This window comes from Orcinus orca, chromosome 17 (assembly GCF_937001465.1).
Source record: "Orcinus orca chromosome 17, mOrcOrc1.1, whole genome shotgun sequence".
NCBI lineage: Eukaryota > Metazoa > Chordata > Mammalia > Artiodactyla > Delphinidae > Orcinus > Orcinus orca.
The window spans coordinates 11,954,838-11,975,084 of record NC_064575.1 but is presented as its reverse complement, the minus strand read 5'-3'; the positions used below and the strand labels follow the sequence as shown (position 1 = coordinate 11,975,084).

General features: G+C 46.4%; 3 protein-coding genes and 1 long non-coding RNA gene across 9 annotated transcripts in view; 2 read left to right on the top strand and 2 right to left on the bottom strand.

The window, feature by feature from the left end:
• The window catches only part of ADHFE1 (alcohol dehydrogenase iron containing 1), a 33,456-nt gene extending 16,417 nt beyond the window's left edge, over positions 1-17,039 (bottom strand). For 2 of the 6 annotated variants that reach the window (XM_033437583.2, XM_049700446.1), the window contains exons 1-8: positions 15,129-15,202; positions 10,544-10,581; positions 8,683-8,729; positions 7,324-7,377; positions 6,789-6,943; positions 6,446-6,642; positions 4,641-4,718; positions 2,957-3,062 (exon numbers count right to left, since the gene is read on the bottom strand). In XM_033437583.2, coding sequence (XP_033293474.1) covers positions 2,957-3,062; positions 4,641-4,718; positions 6,446-6,642; positions 6,789-6,943; positions 7,324-7,377; positions 8,683-8,729; positions 10,544-10,581; positions 15,129-15,187 — 734 coding nt within the window. In that variant the 5' untranslated portion in view covers positions 15,188-15,202. Of the gene's footprint in view, positions 1-2,956; positions 3,063-4,640; positions 4,719-6,445; positions 6,643-6,788; positions 6,944-7,323; positions 7,378-7,912; positions 8,023-8,682; positions 8,730-10,543; positions 10,582-15,128; positions 15,203-16,927 lie in introns of those variants that run through there. The other 4 variants (XM_004274961.3, XM_033437584.2, XM_033437585.2 and 1 more) reach the window with 4 other exon arrangements.
• The window catches only part of LOC125961652 (ATP-dependent RNA helicase DDX3X-like), a 491,072-nt gene that overhangs the window by 81,883 nt on the left and 388,942 nt on the right, over positions 1-20,247 (top strand). The window lies entirely within an intron of this gene.
• The window catches only part of LOC117203307 (uncharacterized), a 101,020-nt gene continuing 97,714 nt past the window's right edge, over positions 16,942-20,247 (top strand). The window contains exon 1 of the long non-coding RNA XR_007472627.1: positions 16,942-17,183. This is a non-coding gene — a long non-coding RNA (uncharacterized LOC117203307). The remainder of the gene's footprint in view (positions 17,184-20,247) is intronic.
• RRS1 (ribosome biogenesis regulator 1 homolog) lies at positions 18,421-20,178 on the bottom strand. The gene has a single exon (XM_004274963.4). The coding sequence runs from the start codon at positions 20,054-20,056 to the stop codon at positions 18,959-18,961; it is 1,098 nt and encodes a 365-aa protein (XP_004275011.1). The 5' UTR covers positions 20,057-20,178; the 3' UTR covers positions 18,421-18,958.

The window sequence follows — 20,247 nt, the reverse complement described above, 5'->3', positions numbered from 1 at the left end:
TCTAAAGTATATTTACCATTTTACACCTTGCGTTGATCAGACACCATATTACCCATCCAAGAAGGGTCATAGTTACACTAGCCTCCTGTGAGAGTGCAGGGCAGTGGGTCGGCCCCCCTGATGTACATTCTGGCACCAGACTTTCCCACTGTGGGCCTGAGGGGAGTCACCATCCTCCCTGTGATCCTAAGATGAGGATAAATCATTGTATGTCTTTCTTCATGGTGCTGCTGTGAAAATTAAGTTCACATATGTAAAGTACCAGCACTTTGTAAAACTTATCATTCACCATTATTATTAATTCTTGGCCTGAACAAAAAAATCTAATTCTTTCTTCTTACATGCTCTAAACTCAGGTTGGCTGTTTTAAGAATAAAGCATCAGAGCTTCCTTTACCTACTGGCCTGCCATGAATTCTAGCTAATCGACTGCAGAAGATGAGAATAAACACAATCAGCTAGATCAACGATTTGTTGGGAACACAGTATAACATGAACTACTTTGTGCATGAGTTATAGTTTTCAGTCTTAGAATGAAGAATTTACTTCTACATGTGTGAAGCAGATAACATCTTTTGAAAAAGTGTTAGAACTTCAAAAAGAATTAGTTGGTGGACAAAAGCTATGGGTTTGTGGTTCTAGACAGAAAATCTGGGCAAGGCAAGAAGGAGGTGTCCACGTGGGGTGGACGGGGTGCTGATGAGTCCACCAAGGTGCAGAGTTAAACCTCTGCCCTGCTGTGCATCTTGATTCTGGGCACAAGATCAGATCTGTCTTTAAGGGGCAGATTCACTGAGCTGAGCTCACAGAAACTATGTGTAAAACCTGGAAGTCTGATTATTGATTTATAACAAGAAATATAACTGCTGAGGGGGACAGACACCTGAGTCTTCTAGGTATCCATTCTCCCTATTGGCAAGTCTATGGATGCCCAATTCTGGTCAGAAAGCCCATGGAGCCCTCACGAGGGGAACTGCCTCTAAGGTTGAATACAAGGGTGTGTCCATCTTCAGAACAGGCTGCTGGGCCTCAGGGGCAGACTCCTCGGGCCACGTGCGCTCTCCCGTGGTCAGTCCTTGGAGGGGTCACTGCCATCACTCCCCTTTCTTCTGAGCCCACTCCCCGCTTTTACTGACAGCAAAGTCTTTGGGTCTGTGAGTCATTCATTTAAACATGACTGCTTTAGTCTGTTATATGTTTATTATGCAGTTCACAGCTAGGGAGCGTAATCTTATTTCCAAGTTATTAGAGGACAACTCTTCAGAGTACTGACAACATTGACCAGAATGGAGTTGGACACAGTTTTCTCCAGTCTCTTGGCGGGCAGTGTAATGCAATAAGAAAAGCAGACCATGGACTTGGGTAGACATGGATGTGAATCCTAACTCTGCTGCCTCCTGCTTCTGTGAACTTCACTCGACAGTTGTTAATTGAGTACCAATGATGTGACGGTCCCTGTGCCAAGGAGTAGGGATGGAGAAGCGCATGAGATGGTCCTGTCCTTGCCAAGCCCGCGGTGCAGTGAGGGAGACTGGGGTGTGAAGAGCGGTGTCTCCGAAGCAATGCACAGGCCCCCAGTGGGTAAGAGCAAAGGACAGAGTGGTTCTTAAGGAGAGGGGAGGGGAGGGGAGGGTCAGAAAGGCTCCATCAATGACAGAATGCTCCAGTGCAAAGTGAAAGAAGAGTTCTCCAAGCAGATAAAGTGCTCAGCACTGGGGACATTCCAGGGACTTTGGCTTTCAGACAGTAGGTGTGGAAAGGCAATGACAGACTTGTAAGGTAGAGGGGTGTGTGTGTGTGTGTGTGTGTGTGTGTGTGTGTGTTTGTGTGTGTGTATAAATGCCTATGTGTATGCACGGTGGTCATATTGCATTCTGGAAGCTTGTTGAGGCCAGTATGGAGGACAGACAGAAGGACTGTGGGATGGAAGCAGGGAGACTGATAAGGAGATTGGATACTGTCCCGGCAAGAGCTGGGGCAGGCCTGAGCTGAGGCGGGAGCAGATGGGAGAGATGGAGTTGGACAAGAGAGGGGCTCTGTGGCTCGGTGTGGGCACGTGGCGAGGGAGAAGTCCATACTGGGTCCTGCTGCTCGCTAAGGTCAGGGACCCAGGAGGGGAAGCTGTGAGGGGTGGGGGGATTGAGAGAATTGTAAGATTTCATCAACTTCAAGATGCCATGCTTTATAAGATGCACCATTAAAAAAAAAAAAAGTACCACTGAGGAAGCAAACCATACTGCCATGCCACAGATATACAGCTATGCCTTGATTTCAGAGATGTTAAAATGAGAAGAAACGTGCATGTGCAAGTGGGTGGAATAGGGTCTTTTGGACCAGGTGAATGTGGAGCACCCGTGGGTCCCCGTGATGCCGCTGGAACACAGGGCCCAGAGCTCGGGAGCGAGGCCTGTGGCAGAAACACTGATGAGGGAGCCGTCAGCACATGGCAGATGAAGCCCGGGGAGCACGTGGTGTGACCCTGGGCAAGCTGCTCAACACCTCCAGCCCGGTTTTCTTTTCTGTGTGGCACAGAGCTGTGGTGAGGTGATGATGCGTGTGAAGTGCCGACAGCGAGCCCTTCCAGCTCCGGCGGTGGGCGCTGCCGCCCCTGCTGTGTGCCTGAGGCTGCAGCCCTGGCATCCCCTGGTTAGTGCAGCAGAGGCAGTGCTGTGGGTCTGAGATGCTGCCTGCCAGCTGCCGCTGCTCCCCTCCCTGTGCCCCCGTGGCTGCAGCTGTGGCTGGGCCGGTCCATCCCAAACAGCAGGTTTGTGGCTCACCTAGGACCTCACCTCATCTTTACAGCTTAGCTTTGTCACTCGGGAAAGGGAAGAATGACAGCCAAAGCCAGCGCTGTTGTGGCGCACAATCAGTGAGTGCTTAACAAGGGCTCTCAGCAGTAAAATACTGTCCGTCAACCGAGTACCGGCAGAGCCCCTGCAGGTGGCATGGGTACCTACCAAAGCACATCGAAGCCACTGTTGGCGATCACCCGCTCAGGCATGTACAGGGTGTGCAGAGGATCGATCAGGCCCAGTGTAGGTCTGATGGCTCGCGAAGCAATACCTAAGGCAGGGATTTTCAACAGAGGCTATAGGTACGTACACAATTTTTAAAAATTTTGAATAACTTGAGGGTAACAAATTATCCTAAAAAAATTAAAATATGAGGGCTTCCCTGGTGGCGCAGTGGTTGAGAATCTGCCTGCTAACGCAGGGGACACGGGTTCGAGCCCTGGTCTGGGAGGATCCCACATGCCGCGGAGCAGCTGGGCCCGTGAGCCACAACTACTGAGCCTGCGCGTCTGGAGCCTGTGCTCCGCAACAAGAGAGGCCGCGACAGTGAGAGGCCCGCGCACCGTGATGAAGAGTGGCCCCCGCTCGCCGCAACTAGAGAAAGCCCTCGCACAGAAACGACCCAACACAGCCAAATATAAATAAATAAATTAATTAATTAAAAAAATATATACCATAAGTCTCCAGATCTCATTAGCCTTTAAAAAAAATTAAAGTATGAGATAAGATTCATTCTCATATAGGGAGGCAGCAAGGATTAGCAGGAAGAGATTTGGGGTCAGAAACCAGGTTTTTCAGCGGCCGAAGCCCCTTGCAGTTTACACGAGCCACTATACCCATGTCTTCCCAGCTCCAGGGAAGTAAATAAGCTCTCAGGGCTTATTTACTCATTAAACTCTGGAGAGCTGGTTTACTAGCAAACCACTGGTTTGGGTCCTTGCTCTGTGATTTGCTGCACGTCTTTGGTACGTGTCTGGGCCTTTCTGAGTTCTCTGTAAGATTAGACTCTAATAACACAGGGCTTCCATCCCTCCCGGAGCTGTTGTAAGGATCACAGTAGATAATACGACGGGAAAGTCTTTAAAAAAATTTAAGGTAGTATTTAAGTGTTGGTTTCTGTTATTATTATCTTTAACAATGTCAAAGGATAATGTAATTTAAAAAGAGAAGTTACCATATATGTGCAGTTCAATGCCAATCTATTCCACTACGAAGGCCTGGAAGAAGGATATTGAACCAGACTCAAGGAGAGGGACATTTCCCCCACATTAGCTGAGAGTCAGAGAAGAAGACAGGATAAAGATGACAAAGAAGGTAGAAAGCAGAATGGTGGTTACTTGGGAATGGGGCTGGAGGGATTGACTGGGAAGGAGCATGAGGGAACTTTCTGGAGAAGTAGGAATGTTTTGTATCTTGACTGGGGTGGTGGGTACTTGTGGTATATATTTGTCAAAACTCATCAAACTAGACTCTTAAAATGTATACATTTTATTATATAAAAATTACACCTCAATGAAATTGAGTTAGAATGTAAAAAAGATGTCTGAGAAAGGGAATAACCACTTATCACTGATCTATAGTCACTAACTTGGGCAGAAAAATGGCCAATTAAGATTCATGGCATTTCAATAAGCTTTTGTAGGTAATTCTCAAAAACGTGTTTATTAGACTGCTTCATATTTTTTATATGTATGTGGGAAAAGAAAGAAAATGTGTCTATGTACATACCCTTTCCTTAACTCTGTAACTCCTTGAATTTTAAATATTAGGGTTAAAGAAAAGGGGGTGGAGTTGGTTGAAAGGTAAGAGAGAGAATTAAAAAAAATTTTTTATGGGCAAAAGTTCTTACCAGTCTTTACTTTCAAGCGTTCATAGTCAAAAATGGCAACTCCAGTAGTTTCGCTCCCAGTTCCTGAGGTAGTTGGGACTTGAACAAAAAAAATGTCAATTTTAATAAAGCATCTAAATAAAGGTCAGTGGAGATAATTAAGTCTTAGGAAATAAGGAGCAAGGTTAGAGGAGAAAGCTTTGCTGCCCTTGTTTGCTCACCTGATGTCTGTATTTGTATTAACATGCATGTGTGCTTAATGTGTATGACTGTGTCTACATTAACATGTGAGTAACAGGTCTGATGCCTGTGTTGGCATTAACATGCCAGCATCCATGTTTAACATATGTGTGTGATGGCAGTGTCGGCATCAATACGCATGCATGTTTGGCTTGTATGGTGTCTATGTCTGCATTAACATGCATGTAAACCTAACATGTACGTGCAGTTCATATGTATGCATGATGCCTGTATCTGTGTTAGCATGTATGTTTGATGTCCGTATTGACACTAACATGTATGTATGCCTAATATGTATGCATGATGTCCATGTCTGTATTACACACATGTGTGTTTAACGTGTATGTGTGATGTCTGTTTCTGTATTAACAGGGAGGAGTTCTGGGAGCCTCGGGCTCCTCTAGCGTCAGAGCTTAAGCAGCTGCAGTTGGGAATTCAAAAGCAGGCCTCTCGGCATCTCTGGGAAGAAAACTCGTATTTGCCGTCTCTAAAAGACATCTTTATTCCCTCTTGGCAGCAAGAACAGTAACACTCTGCCTTTGCCGGACTCTGCGGTTTTGTAGTTCTGTCAAGTTTCTAAACTTCACTAATCACCCCTCTGTGTGATGCTGACACAGTTTCACCAGAGGGTTCCATTTGCCAGACATCAATTATGCTGCCCCCTGCTGATCACTCATTCACGTCAAAGCAGTTCATCCGCTGTCAGCTCACTCCTGCCCCATCACAGGGCCCGTTCACAGTGGGAGTAGGAGAGCAGGAGGAGAGAGAGGACAAGACTTTACACTGATATTTTCCTGGGGGTGGGGGTGGTGGGATGAATTGGGAGGTTGGGATTGACATGTATACATTAATATGTATAAAATAGATAACTAATAAGAACCTGCAGTATAAAAATAAATAAATTAAATTTAAAAAAAAACCCTGATATTGTCCAGCTAGTAGATGTAAGATGTAAGACTTTAGACAGTGATATGCTGACAGCCATAAAATGGGAGGGAAGACAAGACAGAAAGGTCCCAAGGTCTGTGTGGAACAGACAAGCGATTCTAATTTGGATGTGCGTGTCTGTGCCCTGGCAGCCACAGAGCAGGTGTCGCCCAGAGTGACGAGGCCACGCTGGCCACATGTCCCAGGGCAGAGACAAAGCCCCAGGTCAGCTGAGGAGCCATTAGGTGGAAGAAAGGGTTGAGTCAACATCAGAAAAATAAAAGGGAACGTTCCCCTTAAACTCCACAGTGGCTGGCAAAGTGGGACAAAACCGAGAGGGGCTCAGAAGACAAACCTGCCCACAGGAGGATCTAATAATCTATAGACGATGACCTTCCCTTCTCTTCCACATAGTGACTTCATAGCTTAACTCTGCAAACTTTCCTACTAGTGACCCAAATTTTCTCTGTCTGTGCAATAATGAAAATCAGAATTTTAAACATGAATGAATTGCTCTCTGTTTCAATCTCCAAACAAGGTACTATATGGAAATGAAGAAATCAGGAAACTTTGGAAAACATACACCCCAAAATTACTGGCTTGTGTCTTTCCTGAGGCCTTTTGCCAGTTGCAAAATAAAAGAGACAAACAGTCTTTACCTGCAATCAGAGGCTTAAGAGGCACAGTCACAGGCTTTCCCTTCCCAATGGGAGCATTGACGTAGTCCAGGAAATCAGAGTCAGGGCTGGATGCATACAGGTTAGCGGCTTTGCAGGTGTCTATGGTGGAGCCGCCACCCATGGCCACGTAGGCATCAAAAGCTCCCCTTCTGGCAAATTCAATAGCTTCCATGAAGCTTGGAGAAGGGAAAATAAAGGCCATATGTCGGGTTTTTCAGAAATAAATTGCCGAGCCATTAAATAAGGCCTGGGGCAAGTTTCAATCAACATTGGTATGTGCTGACTTCTGCTTAAAGTAAATTTAAGGACAATCAAAGAATACCTTCTATCGGTTGGTTCCACCCTCACATTATCATAAACCTTAAAGTTTATGCCATTCTTCACGAAGGAATCCATCACTGTCTGTACAGGAGGGAGTTGGGAGAGGTTCTTGTCTGTCATCAAACAAACATTTTTAGCACCCATGTTTTGTAGGTCCTACAATAACAAAAATAATGTATAAGTTAGGTTTGATTACACTAGATACTTCTGGCAAACTTAACATTGAGTCCAAAACAAAAGACTCAACTGCTGTCAATCTGTACTTGTTTTAAAATATACAGGGACTTCCCTGGTGGTGCAGTGGATAAGGCTCCGCACTCCCAATGCAGGGGGCCTGGGTTTGATCCCTGGTCAGGGAACTAGATCCCACATGCATGCTGCAACTAAGAGTTTGCATGCCACAACTAAGGAGCCCCTATGCTGTAACCCGGCGCAACCAAATAAATAAATAAATGTTTTTAAAAAAGCCTAAATCAAATCAAATCAAATCAGTGTAATGTTTATAGTAGAAGACTGTAGAAATCTTAAATACTTGCCATGCCCACTTCCTTTGTAACTCCTGCTCCGTATCTAATGTTTGAAACAGCCATCTGGAAATAAAAAGAGATTTAGGCGATGGGTGTTTAGAGAGTTGGTCATGTCACTTCTAAAACCCTGAAATGGTTTCCCATTGTCTAGAGAATAAAGTATATATTCCCCAGCCTGGCATTCTAGGTCATCGCATCTGGCCTCACACTCATCGTACTTCTTTAAGCAAACGGTGGCTCCAGTCACACTGGAATTATGTATTTTTTCCCAAATATATCATAATCTCTCAGTTGTTCCCTCAACTTGAAATGCTTGCCTCTTCTTGCCTCCACACTTAAATGAACAAATATCTTCTTATTTTCCAATGTAAATGTTGTTATCTTTGTGTATTTTTAGTGCCTTCATTCACTCCTCCAACCATTCATCTATCCAACCACCCTTGCATGCGTGTATCCATCCATCCATCCATCCTCCCATCTAACCAACACTACTGAGTGTCTGCTATATTCCAGGCATGTGCTAGGCTCTGGTAACACAACTACGAACAAGAGAAACATGGCCTCATAAAGTTTACAGCTGAGAGAAGAGCTTTTATACCAATGCATGATGGGTCGCTTTTGGCCTGAAGACATGTTTTGTTTGATCGATGTTTGATCGATGTTATGTTTAAATTTCTTCTTCTCTTTTTTTTTCTTGGTTTCGATAATGACTCTTATTATCTAATTAAAAATAAAAAGCAATGTGACCATCTGGATTTCTATCTCTCTTGAATAATCGGGCAGCACCGGGCTGCATTCCAGTGTGGCTGCAATCACAGGGGGCTGAGGGCAGGCTGCACCCTTGAGATGGGCCTGTGCTCTCAGCAAACTCAGCACCATCCTCCCCCAGCCTGCTCCTGGAATGACTAACTGTCAGGCCTCTGGTCACATTTTAATTTAGGACCCCTGAACTAGGAGGAGACAGGGATTTATACAAATAATTATGTAATTACAGTATGATAAAAATTCATCGGAATTAACTGTTCCGTTATTCTTGCTTCAACCGATTACTTGCACCTCTTTTGGGGTGGTTATAATTACAAAACTAAAGAAGATTTATCATACAAGTTGGAGAGTTCGTAGAACTGGGAATTTGCTCTATTTTAATGGCTGTACAGAAAACAGTATTCTACACATTACTTGTGTTATCAGAAGATTTATATTCCATTATCCTGACAAAGTACTTTGCTAAATAGGTGCTGATAAAATAACGTTAGGGAACATCTATTAATAACAGACTTCAAATGAGATAATAATGCATTAGCAAAATACTCTGACTGTATTTCTTTCAAGTCATTCATAAAAGAAAGAAAGAATGATTAAATCTACCTCAAAGGCATAATCTGTTGTTTTCCCAGAAGGTGAAAGTCCAGGAGCTAGAAATGTAAAAATTAGCATCAGAGTAGGCCTCAAAAACAGAGCAAAAATATTGTCATTTGATAGTGAATTGGATTTTCAGCCGTGAATATAAACATTTCCCTTGAAGCCTTACCTAAAATACATTTTTCAGGTTTCATTGTTGCCTATTAGATTAAAATTAAAACCTGCATTTTAAGAGAATGTAACGCTAGCTTGATGCAGAGTGTGTGAAAATAAAGTTACTTAAAATCTTTTCTCCGTTGAAATTAAAATATACTTTTGAAAACATAATGTGTAAAAATCCACTAGAAAAAAATCCTCTAGACTCTAGAGTTCAATTATTATTAGGGAACAACTATTAGTAAATTCATTAATTGGAGTCCTGCTTACACTCCTTATAGCAACTGTGATAATTTATTTAAATTAAGATTTTCTCCATTGGGGGTACTTATCACAGTGAGATATTTATATTTCTCAAGCTTATACATGTAAACTATTTAGTTTTCTTTGGGAAATTTAAAAATTTTTATAAACTGATATTTCTTTACAAAATATCAGGTTTAGTTATGGCAAAAATGATTTTCTGTTATATTGGAACAATAAGAGGCCTCTACTTAGTGGGTTTTATCTTTGTTTTCATCTACTTATTTTTTATCAGTCTTGACCAGTCATAAGATTGAAAAAAGTCTACAGAACAATTTTTACTACCTTTTTTTTTGTTTGTTTTTTTACAAGACAGACCACAACGGGACAAAAATCTACCTTTGGCAAGGGTATCCTTAATCATAATCCAAATTTCTTTGATCTCAACAGGCTTTAAAGAAATAATCTATTACTCCTGTTACTAAAATTTAGGAAAAGACATAAATTGGATCCTAGAAAACACGGAGATTATCTTTCTCTAAATTACTAATTTTATAGCCCCAAATAGGAAAATTACTGATTATTTGTTGAAACCAATTAAGAATTGCAGAAAATCAGCTGAAGACAAAATTCTGCATGTGTCCATGAGGGCCTGGAAGGCACGCATGCTTCTGCTTAGTGGATGGCTGTTAATGGCTTGCGGGGGGAGGTCCCTTGGCTGGTCCTGAAGGATGAGTCACTCTCTAGGCAGGAAAAAGCCCTCAGTTACTCTATCTGTTCTAATCCCAACAGGCTTCTTTGTGAGTTTCTGCTTAGGATCCTGTGTGGGCAGGCCCCTCCCTTCCATCCCTTACCACTGTTTAGATTTGACCTTTTCTCCTAAGAGGTGAAATCTGTTTTTGGGCCAGTATAATTCATGTGACATTCTGAGGACACGTTGAAGCTACAATGAGCTGCCCACTGCTCTGTGGACAATGGAGTTGGTAAGAATGAAGATGTTTGTAGGAACTGAAAACTTTTGTCATTTTTAATTATTAAGAAATAGAGTGTTATTTTAAAAATTGATCCAAGCAATTTTTTTCCTTCTGGGAACCACATTGTTCTTCAGACTCTTCTTTGGGGATGTATTAGAACCTTTCAGAGATTTCATCTTGATTAATTCTGTTTGATGAGCTCAGACAACCCTAAAATCCTATTTGTGTCACCACTTTTAGCTTTGGCAAATAATTCTGTTTAAAATAGAAAGACATTGTAAATAGCATTAAATATATATTTGAGCCAAAAACATAATCAGTAGCATACATTCAGCTGAGATAGTATAATTAGAACTTCATACTACCAATTTCAAGTGAAAATTTTCACCAATCTTCCTATCACATGCCTTGATTCTCTTACTTTACACTTTGCCCCAAATGTATTGCCAACAGTGGAAACTGAAATTGTGGCTAAACACAAAATGTATTATTACCTTGGGAGTAAGTATGAGAATGACTTGGGCACTGGCATCTAGGGAAACGAAAAGAAAAAGTAGCGTGAAACCAGAAAACCAGAATATAAGAAGCCTTAAAGTAACACACATTGCATTCTGGTCTTAAGAGGCTATCAGAGTAGTAGCTACAGCAAACACCCCATGACAGAAAAAGCCAGAAATCACCATGGACAAAAAGTTGACTCGGAGTCTTTCCAGCATTGAAGGATCGTTCTTCCACTTATTTCTCAAGCTATAGTTAAATGCGGGGAGCTGGGATGAGCGCTCTGGGGCTACAGGAAGGTGTAAGGGAGGGTGCCCCGTCCCCGTCCCCACCGGCAGGCCAGGTGAGGACCCGGGACAGGCGCTGGACTCCCTCCGGCATCGCCTGAGGGCCTCTCCGGCCGGGCACGCGAGGCCTCGCTGCGCGCTCTCCCAAAAGACTTCTGTCCGCTTCCTGGCTTCATCGGGTTGATTCCCGGCGGCCGCTGCCGCCTCGGGACCTACATGGACGCAGCAACTCGCAAACCCATTCTGGCGACTCCGGGGGACGTGAGGAACCGGCGCGGAGAGCTATAGGACTGAGGCCTTGGCTCTTTGCTGGCTGTCCACTGGAGACTGCCCTCAGTTCCTAGACGGCACCTGGAATTCCTGGGCCAGCAAGGCCACTTACTTCATCAGGTCAGCAAGGAGAGTCTCCAGAGCGAACCTGCTAGCAAGGTGGAATCTCATATACGCAAGGCGTACACAGAGGAAGATCACGTGAAGGCACAGAGAGAAGACGGCCGTCTACAAGCCAAGGAGAGAGACCTCAGAAGAAACCAACCCCGCTGACACCTTGATCTCAGACTTCTAGCCTCCGGATTTGTGGAAAAATAAATTTCTATTGTTTAAGCCCCCCAAAAAAGATGGGGTCTCAGCTCTTCCTAGGTTAGGAGCTTTGGCCAAATTGACCCAGTGTTAACTACTCGCACCTCATCTCCCCATCCTTCTCCCCCGGAACTTTCCGTGTTATTTTCCCGTTGTCTTCAGGGTGTTTCGTCTTTCTTCCAGCAGGCTTTGGGCCGTTTTCCCCGGAAGCTCTCTGTGGGCCTGCAGGCCACCCTGGTCATCACCTCGCGCCTCCGTCCCTTCTCGCCTCCGCCTGCTCGGCCCCTCCCCGGCCCCACCCTCCGGGTCCGCATAAATTACTGTCACACCTACTGTCACATCTGTCACCTTCTCGCCGAATCCCTCACCCCGGCTCAGTTCTCAGTCCGCTCCTCTACGGATTTCCCACGCCCTCCTCTTTCGAGACTTTCCCTCCCTTGACCTCCGTATCCCTTCCTGTCCTGGTCGCCTCCGATTTCTTGGACGGTCTCTTCTCCGGCTTCTCTTCCTGCTGTTCGCCATCCGACTGAGCCTCGCAAAAGGGTTTATGTTTCTCTCTATTGCCCAGGGGACCCTGTCCCGGTGAGTCCAGTAGGTACGTGCGTGCATACCACCCCCCTGCCCCCGGCCTGCAAACTTAGAATGAACACATCTGAGAGGGGACAGGGGGAAGGAAGGAAAAGGGTTAAACTCACTGACGGTCAAGATCTCAGAAACTGAATTAAGTGAAAACGGGCGTGGGCGGGTGTGAGCGCCACCATGAGCCGAGGCTGCCATCTGGTGGGCACGGCTGAGAACGCCACGTGGAATTGTTTCCCAAGAGCATCCCGGTGGGTCTGAGCCACTTGCCGGCTCCCGCAGGAACACCGGCATTAGGCAAGGCCCTGGCGTTGTCCTTCACAAGGCACTACTTTCGAGGTCTTTCTCTGCTTTACGCCCCTCCAGGACAAAAAAAGAGACTCAAAGGGAAAGAAAAATCCAAACTTGAAGCTATCCAACACGAAGGACTGTGGGAGCACCCATCCCCCCTTCTCTTTTTATTATATATATTTCAAGTTTTCAGGCTACCTCACTCAATTCATCATTCCTACTCGTTAGGTTGTGGTCTGAATCCCACCCCCTCTTGCTGTCTTGGGACCTCCATCTGTTCTGTATGTCCTAGCCTCTTCCCCCTTACTTGATCCTTGTCATCATATTTAAGAGTTTCATGCTTAAAACTCTCAACTTCTTAACCCCTCCGGCTTGCTTGCTCTCCTCTGGTTCTCTCCTCCTCGCCTACATCCACTGACTCCATTTCCTTTTCTCCCACGCATCCTTGGGCCCCTGAAATCCGCAGGGTTAGAGCGAGGCTCTTATCTACCCACCATCTGGCTCTGGCACCATTATTCTGGCTTCCCTCCTGGTATTATTAATAAACTGGCCACGCTCTTAGCAAAGGCCAACCTCTCCCCTGTGCACTAAACGTCAAGCATCACTACCAACAGTTCTTCCTTTCCTCTCCTGCGTCATCAAAATCTCCCTGCCCCCAAATCTGATCCATCAGTAGGAAAATGTTGACTTCCGCATATTATATCAACCATCATCCAACAACTTCCTCTTGTCCCCCTTCCCTTTCCCATTGTTGCCCCCGCCTCCCCCCTTCCCTTCAGCCAACTACACCTGCTCTCTCCAGTTTCTCTTCTCCCATTCTCTCTGGAATATCTTCCAATGAGCCTTTGCCCCATGTCTCCACTGACAAACTTACCAGGTCGCTAAGGCCCTCCCCTCGGTGCTAATACACCACTCAGTTCTCAGTTCAGACCTGTCATTTGCATCCTCCCGTTCACTCCCTCCTCCCTGGAAATACTTCCTTCCCTTGGTTTCCAGGACACAGTTCCCTGGTTTTCTTCTTACTGCACTGCCTGCTCCTGGCCTAGTTTCTTTTCATGCTCTTGACTCTAAATGCTGGAGGGTCCCAGCGTTCAGCCCGTAGATCCTTCTCTTTTCTTACCACACTCACTCCCTGAGTGACCTCACCTGGTCTCATGGCCTTGATCACCTTCTATGTTGATGACTCCCACTTTACTCTTTCTGTTTAGACTTCTCTCCTGAACTCCAGAATCAACTTCCTACTCGACATCGTCACTTGAATGTCTATTAGGCGTCTCACATTGTCCCTAAGACTCAGCTCCTGGTCTTCCCCTCAAAGCCTCTTCCTTATCCCAGCTTAATGACAACTTCAACTTTGGTTGTTTAGGCCAAAAACCTTAGGGTCATCCTTGGCCACCCCGACATGCCCACCGTGTCTCTGGCCTCATCTCCTTCTCGCTCAGTCTGATCCAGACACCTTGTTCTGAAACCATGCCAGGCATGCTCCAACTCCAGATACGTCCCCAGAGAGCCACGTGGTTTGCAACAGTTACTTCCCCGGTGAGTGTGCTGAGCTGAGCCCAAAAGCTGTTCCGGTCCTAATCCCTGGACCCTGTCAATATTACTTTGTGTGGCAAGAGGGACTCTGCAGATGTGTTAAGGATCTTGAGATGGAGAGATTATCCTGGATCATCTGAGTGGGCCCTAAAGGTAATCACAGTGTCCTTCTAAGAAAGAGGCAGAGGGAGATTTGACACAGAAGGCGGCAATGTGACCGCTGAAGCGAGATGCTACGTTGCTGGCTATGAAGATGGAGGAAGGGGCCACCAGCAAAGGAATGCAGGCGTTGTAGCTCTAGAAGTTGTTAAAAGCAAGGTAATGGACTCTGCCCTAGAGCCTCTGAAGGGAATGTGGCCCTGCCGACACCTTGATTTGGGCCCAGGAAAACTGATTTTGGACTTCTGAACTTCAGAACTGTAAGATAATAAATGTGTGTTGTTTTAAGCCACTAAGTTCATGGTAATGGGTTACAGCAGCCACAGGAAACTGTAAGTAGTTGAGGTTTTCTCTGTCTTTAAAATTGCATCCTCTCCTCCAACACCCCATCCCCCTTTGCTTTCTCTTTCTTTTTAGTACCTAGCTGCATCAAATATACTCTAAGTTTTACTTACTAGTTTATTGTTTATTATCTGCCCTGCCTGACCCCACCGACCCCCCCCCCCACACACACACACTTAAGTCCCATGGATGTTAGGCTGCTTGGTTCCCTGCGGTACCCTGGGGATGAGAGCACTGCAAACTGTCCTTCCCTCCTTCCCTTCCTTCCTCTCACCTCTTTGGTCACCCCTCCTATCCTTTAATGCTGGTTCCTTTTCCAGCAGTCAGAGTGCAAAGCATGTGCAAATCCAAGTGCCTAAAGAGGCCAGCAGGTAATGGAAATGAGGCCAGAGCAGCTGGCTGTCAGCACAGCTGCTGTGTGTGTGGACTGAGTGGTGGGCTGCCCTGGGGTGGAGGGACTTGTCTCTCAGGAAGATGGAGTGCTGCCCTGTCCAAAGCAGGTGGGCACAGCTTTACCTCAGCTCTGGCAGACTTTCCCCGGGCAAAACGTGGGCCCAATGATACCATTTCCCAATTTCCCAAGATTTTTACCTGCAATCTCTCACTTTCTACATGGGATTAAAAAAAAAAAAATGCAAAGAACAAAGCACCACACAGTGCTGCTCCGCAGGACTTCATCCTCAGCCCTTTTCTTCTAGGAATACAGTTTGTCAAGGCCTTTGCTTCTACATCCATGGTGTCAACTGCTCTCTCTATATGGGTGTGTTTCCAACTCGCTCCCGAGCTCCAGAACAATGTATTCAATTACCTGCTCGGGGTCTTCACCTGGATGTACGTGAGGCATGTCCAACTCAAAATGATTATCATCTTCCTCCTAAAGTTTACAGTCCCTACGTTGGTAAATGGCCCCACTGTTTACCGATGCCCCAGCCAGAAAACTCCACTTCTCCTGTCTCACTAATCAGACACAAAATCCTGCTGATTCTAACCAATTTTTCTTACATCTCCATCTCTCTTACATCTACCCTCTTGTACCAACTGCCGCTCCTTGGTGCCTTTTAGCTGGAGCCTGAAAATTACCTCCAGTCTTTCCTCTCCACTGCCGCCAGAAAGCTTCAGCTTAATTCTAATCATGCCACCCTCCTTTGCATGCAGCTATTCCAAAAACACGTTCTACGTGACACTGGTTCCAAGGGATATGAATGGGGTTGCTTGATAAAGAGTTCTGTGATGACACAGGTTTAGAACAAAGAGTTTAAATACAGCTAAACTTTTTGTTTCTTTTCTTCCCTGCAGGAGCTCTCAGTGTCCTTCGTGTGCTGACGTATATCCTGACTCTCCACAGGGTGATGCAGCAGTTGGTTAGTTTCGCAAACTTATCTGGCCATGGGATTCTTTTTTCATGGGGCATCTCAAAGAGTATGTTTCACAGTGAGGACTATTGCTTCAACAGCTTTCTGTTATCTACAGGACACAATTAAAATTCCTTAGCATAGGACTGAGAACAAGGATAGTGAAGCCAGAACACCTGGGTCCAGATTATGGGTGTGCCACTTGCTTAGTGTATGACACTGGGCAAATTATTTTTCTCCATGCCTTTATTTCTTTGTCTGTAATAGAAGGATAATAATACAGCTTGGCATAGCGTTGTTGTAAGGATTAGAGTTATTAGTAGTAGTACATGTAAAGTGTGTAGGACAGTGCCCTGTGCTTGGTAAGTGCCCAGTAAATTTGGCTATTTTCTAATTCATGGTCTTTCGCCATCTGTTTTTTCTTTCCTCACGTCCTCCTATCATGGTAGGTCCAGTCTTTAGCTACTTTTAGATCCTGGAACTACGGCTTTTGTCTCTGGTGTTGCTCTTCCCTTTGCCTGAAATTCCTCTCTAGTCCCCTCCTTTCCCCCTATTTATCTCCACCTGTTAGCTCATTTTTTCCCCCTGTGTTCCCAGGCGGACTTGTGCACCTGCACATTCAACAAGTATTTATCAGGCAGCTACTATGTACCCGGCATTTCTGGAGGGCGAGTCAGACGTGTCATAACGTTTAATACCCTGACTGCCCTGTACATGCCAGGGAGTCAAGCTCCTGGTGATTTCTCTCATCCCTCTCTCTTCTACGCCCTCTGTCCGCTGCATTCTGCGGAGGCCCGTTTCACTCCTGTCCGCTCATGCAATTCCCTGCTAGACTTTGCTGCAGAGTCTTTCGTCTTTGTATCCCCGGCACCTAGAATAGTTTTGGGCACATTACATACACCCGATACATATGTGTTGATTGGATACATGCATTTCTCTGGGTCACTGTTCCAAGCTCTCCGCTGCCTGCGTAGATCTGGGACCAGGCGCTCTCCTCGCTGGGCCTTACTTTCCTAAACCGCAGATCAGGCAGAGGAAAAGCAGCCTATCGCGCCGCGCTTGGCCGTTTGGCTGCTTAGCTGCTTGGCAGACAGCGCCGTCCAGGCCGCCGCGCACTGCGGTACGCAGTCCCCAAATTCTCGGAAGTAACACGAGGAAGAACGTGCCGGCCCGGGTGAGTTGCTCCCCGGGGGCTGCGTGGGCTCGGCCGCACCCTCCGATCCCCTGCCCGCCAGCCCGCGCCGCCCGCACTCACGCTGCACGTTGCAGTTGCCTCAGCAAGTGAGCTACCCTGTCGCGAGAAGCGGCCATGGCTGTGCGGAGTGCTTCTCTCCGCGGCCCCGCCCCCTCCTCCGCCGGCCAATCCCGGCCGGCGCCTCTCCTCCGCCCACCCGCGCCGCGGTCTCCGGCCCCAGCGACAGCCCTTGGCAGAGGACCATTTTCCCACCAGTCGGAACTACGACTGCCCCAGCTGCAAAGTCTCACCATCCACCTTTGAAATTGCCACACAGGTAACTGCTCCGTAGGGATTTGGGATACTTTCCTATGTCTCTATATAAACTATGTCACAAGTTGGGGACGTGGGGAAAGGGAGAAACAAGGGCATTCTTTTTCCACTCTGCTATTTTGGCTTCTCAGAGTATTTTCAGAATAAATTAAGACACTGCATTTAAATTTGTTTTAACGGTAAACAAGAACTTTGCAAAAAGCCCGAGGGTCTTTTTTTATTTTTAGAAGGCCAGTATTGTGTCCAACTGCTAGATCAAGTCACAAAACAAAAGCCAGAAAAATTCCCAAACAAAACAGTAACAAAAACAAAAAATCCCGGACAGTTGAGAATAATTTAAAAGGTGTTAAATGGTCTATGAATGGTTTGGCTTTTGATGAAGTTGTTCAGGATACCATTAAATGGTTTTATCAGTAGTTAAGTTTCCACGGTTATGTGGGAAGGGAGGGCCAGGGTTTAGCAGCTCCAAGTTTCCAGGTCCCAGTGGAAACAATGATCAATGATGGCAGAGTTAACTTTATCACAAAGTATTTTAAGACAGTAACAACTGAACATCTGTGTTTTAGTAACCTATTATGAAATCTGAATTAATCTTTTCTTTCATAGCAATTTCTAAAAGTAACAAAGATGAGACAACAGTGAAAAAATGAGAGACAAACGATCTCAATTTTAATTTCCTATCAATTGTCAGACCAAAAAGCAAGAGTAGAGTGGCTCCTCAGACCTACAACAGCAGCAAAAAAGCACTACCCCCCCCATTCTAGATGTACTATGAATCCTTTTCAGGAGATATGTATTTTTACAAAGATGAGTTACTGATATCAATTAGGGAAAGAGACCCAGAATAGCTGTAAACATTTCACCTCCTAATCAAACCAGCTCAGGTAAATTTGACAAATGAATCAAAAGATAATGTTCCAAGTAAGGACTTTGTGAGTTTCTTTCTCTCTTCCCCAAACAGACCTACTTGAAGCTTTAAAAAAACTGGGGACATAAATGTTGATAAAGATTTAAGTATAAAATTAGGATTAATGAGGATTATTACTATTATTTAGTGAAGCCCCAATTTATCATTTACAGCAAATTAATGTTTTCAGTGTTGAAAGAGGCACCAGTTGTACTACACTTTCAATATTATATCTGATGCCAAAAGAAGTATGAGCTTTTCTAATAAAAGTGGTCTCACTGAAATCATAATTTAGCTGCTATGTTTTCTAGAAAGTAAATGAAAGTAATCTGTGCCAGGTATCCAGGTCACAAGCTTTACTTAAGATTTGTACCAGTAGCCAAAAAGTTAAAAGCAACATTACATAAGACACTTTTATTAAATAACCTTTACAACCGTTCTGAAAATGTAACCTTTCTGTCCCTCTCCTTTGATAAATACACAAGCTTGTTATCAAAATAATGCAGATACCAATCTATTAAAAGTCTCTGAAATATGACCAGCTCTCTCCCTTACACCCCATCCAAAGTTTAAAGAGAGAGAGAGAGAAAAATGGCTGTTTAAAAACAGAACTCACTCCTAGTTTCCACAAATTCTTTCCAATTCGTATGTCCTTAAATACATCCTTTAATCTCCAGCAAAAGTTTTGGCTGTGGGAAATGCATTAATTTGTCGAATCAAACATTTACAACCATCTTCAGAGGAGGGCAAGCCTAGCCCTTTAACCTGAAGCTCGATGCAGGCAGCGGCCCCATCTGCTGTATCCCCCTACTGTACCTAGAACCTAACATTAAGTACAGTTCTTGGTTTACAAGCAGGTCCGAGGGTGAAATTTACTTCCTCCTCTTTCCTCCTTGGTGTTGCCCTCCTTTTCTCTTGCCACTCAAGCCAGGCCGCCCGGAATTCATCTTGCCTCCCAAGCCCCCTTTCCTCTTCCCTCCTTGGCTGGGCGGGCCCCCTTTCCTCTTACCCCCGGGACCCTGTCGGCCCCCCTTTCTCTTGCCCTTCTGACTCATTTTCCTCCTCTTAGCCGCCTCTTCCTGGTCCTCCTCCCTCATCTGCTTATTGGTGGCCCTCGTAACGTCCAACTGAGGCTTCTTGCTGTTCATTATTCGCAGCATCTCCAACTGGCTGTTTTTCTCGGCTGCAAAGTCCCCGAAAAGAGGCTGAAACTTCCTCTTCTTTCCAGAGCCCCGGGGCGCCTTCTCCTTGGGCAGGCGCTCCTGGAAGCGCCCCACAGAGGCGGTGGAGACCCTGGCCACCTGCACGGCGCGGCCAAGCTCCTCCTTACTCTGGTGTCCGGTAGGGTGCATGCCGGCCGCGCTAGGCAGCCGCAACTTGTGCGCGCGGGCCAGGTTACGCAGCCGGTTCAGCTCGTTCTTGGCCACCCGTTCCTTCTTAGCCTGAATCCGCTTGGCGAACTGGTCCTCCATGGGGTCGGCATTCCCGGGCACCTCGATCAACCATTCCTTGGTGTCGTCGCGGGCCCGCTGGTAGCCCCAGCGGCGGCGCCACTGGCCGCTCCCCTCGTCCCACACCAGATTGGTCTTCTTCTTGGGACGGATGCCCTTGAGGCGCGCAAACTGCTGCCAGCGTGTAAGCGGCCGCGGCCGGGGCACAGGCTTCTCGCGCGGCAGACGAGTGGTGGGCTCCGGCAGCCGCGCCACCAGCGCCTCCTCCACACGATCGGTGGGCAGCTGCCACAGCTGGTTGATGAGCAGCTGCGTGTTGTCCCGCGCCAGGGCCCGCAGCTCGGCCTCCTGCGTGGGTCCCGCGTGCCGCAGCCCGGTCGGAGGGTTCCGGTCCGAGGCCAGCAGGTTACCCAGGTCGAACTCCAGCTCCAGTTCCTTGTGCACCGTGATGCGCTGCAGCTTCTCTGCCTCGTCCCGCTCCGCCTTTGCCAGCAGCTCCTCCACGCTCTGACCCTCCATGGCTCCGGCTCGGCTCCCTCTCGCTGGGAGACAGTTGCAATCACTTCTCTGCCGGCTAGGTTCAAGCCCCGGCGCTACTACCACGTGCGGTCGCCCAGACGCTCGTCCCGGAAGAGAAAACTCCGCTTCCGGGACACCCGGAAGGGACTCACAATGCCGGCGACCCAAGGGAAGGCCGGCAGAGGGCGGTG

Coding starts and splice junctions, on each gene's coding strand:
- RRS1 (XM_004274963.4), bottom strand. CDS start 20,056: ATGGAGGGTCAGAGCGTGGAGGAGCTGCTGGCAAAGGCGGAGCGGGAC.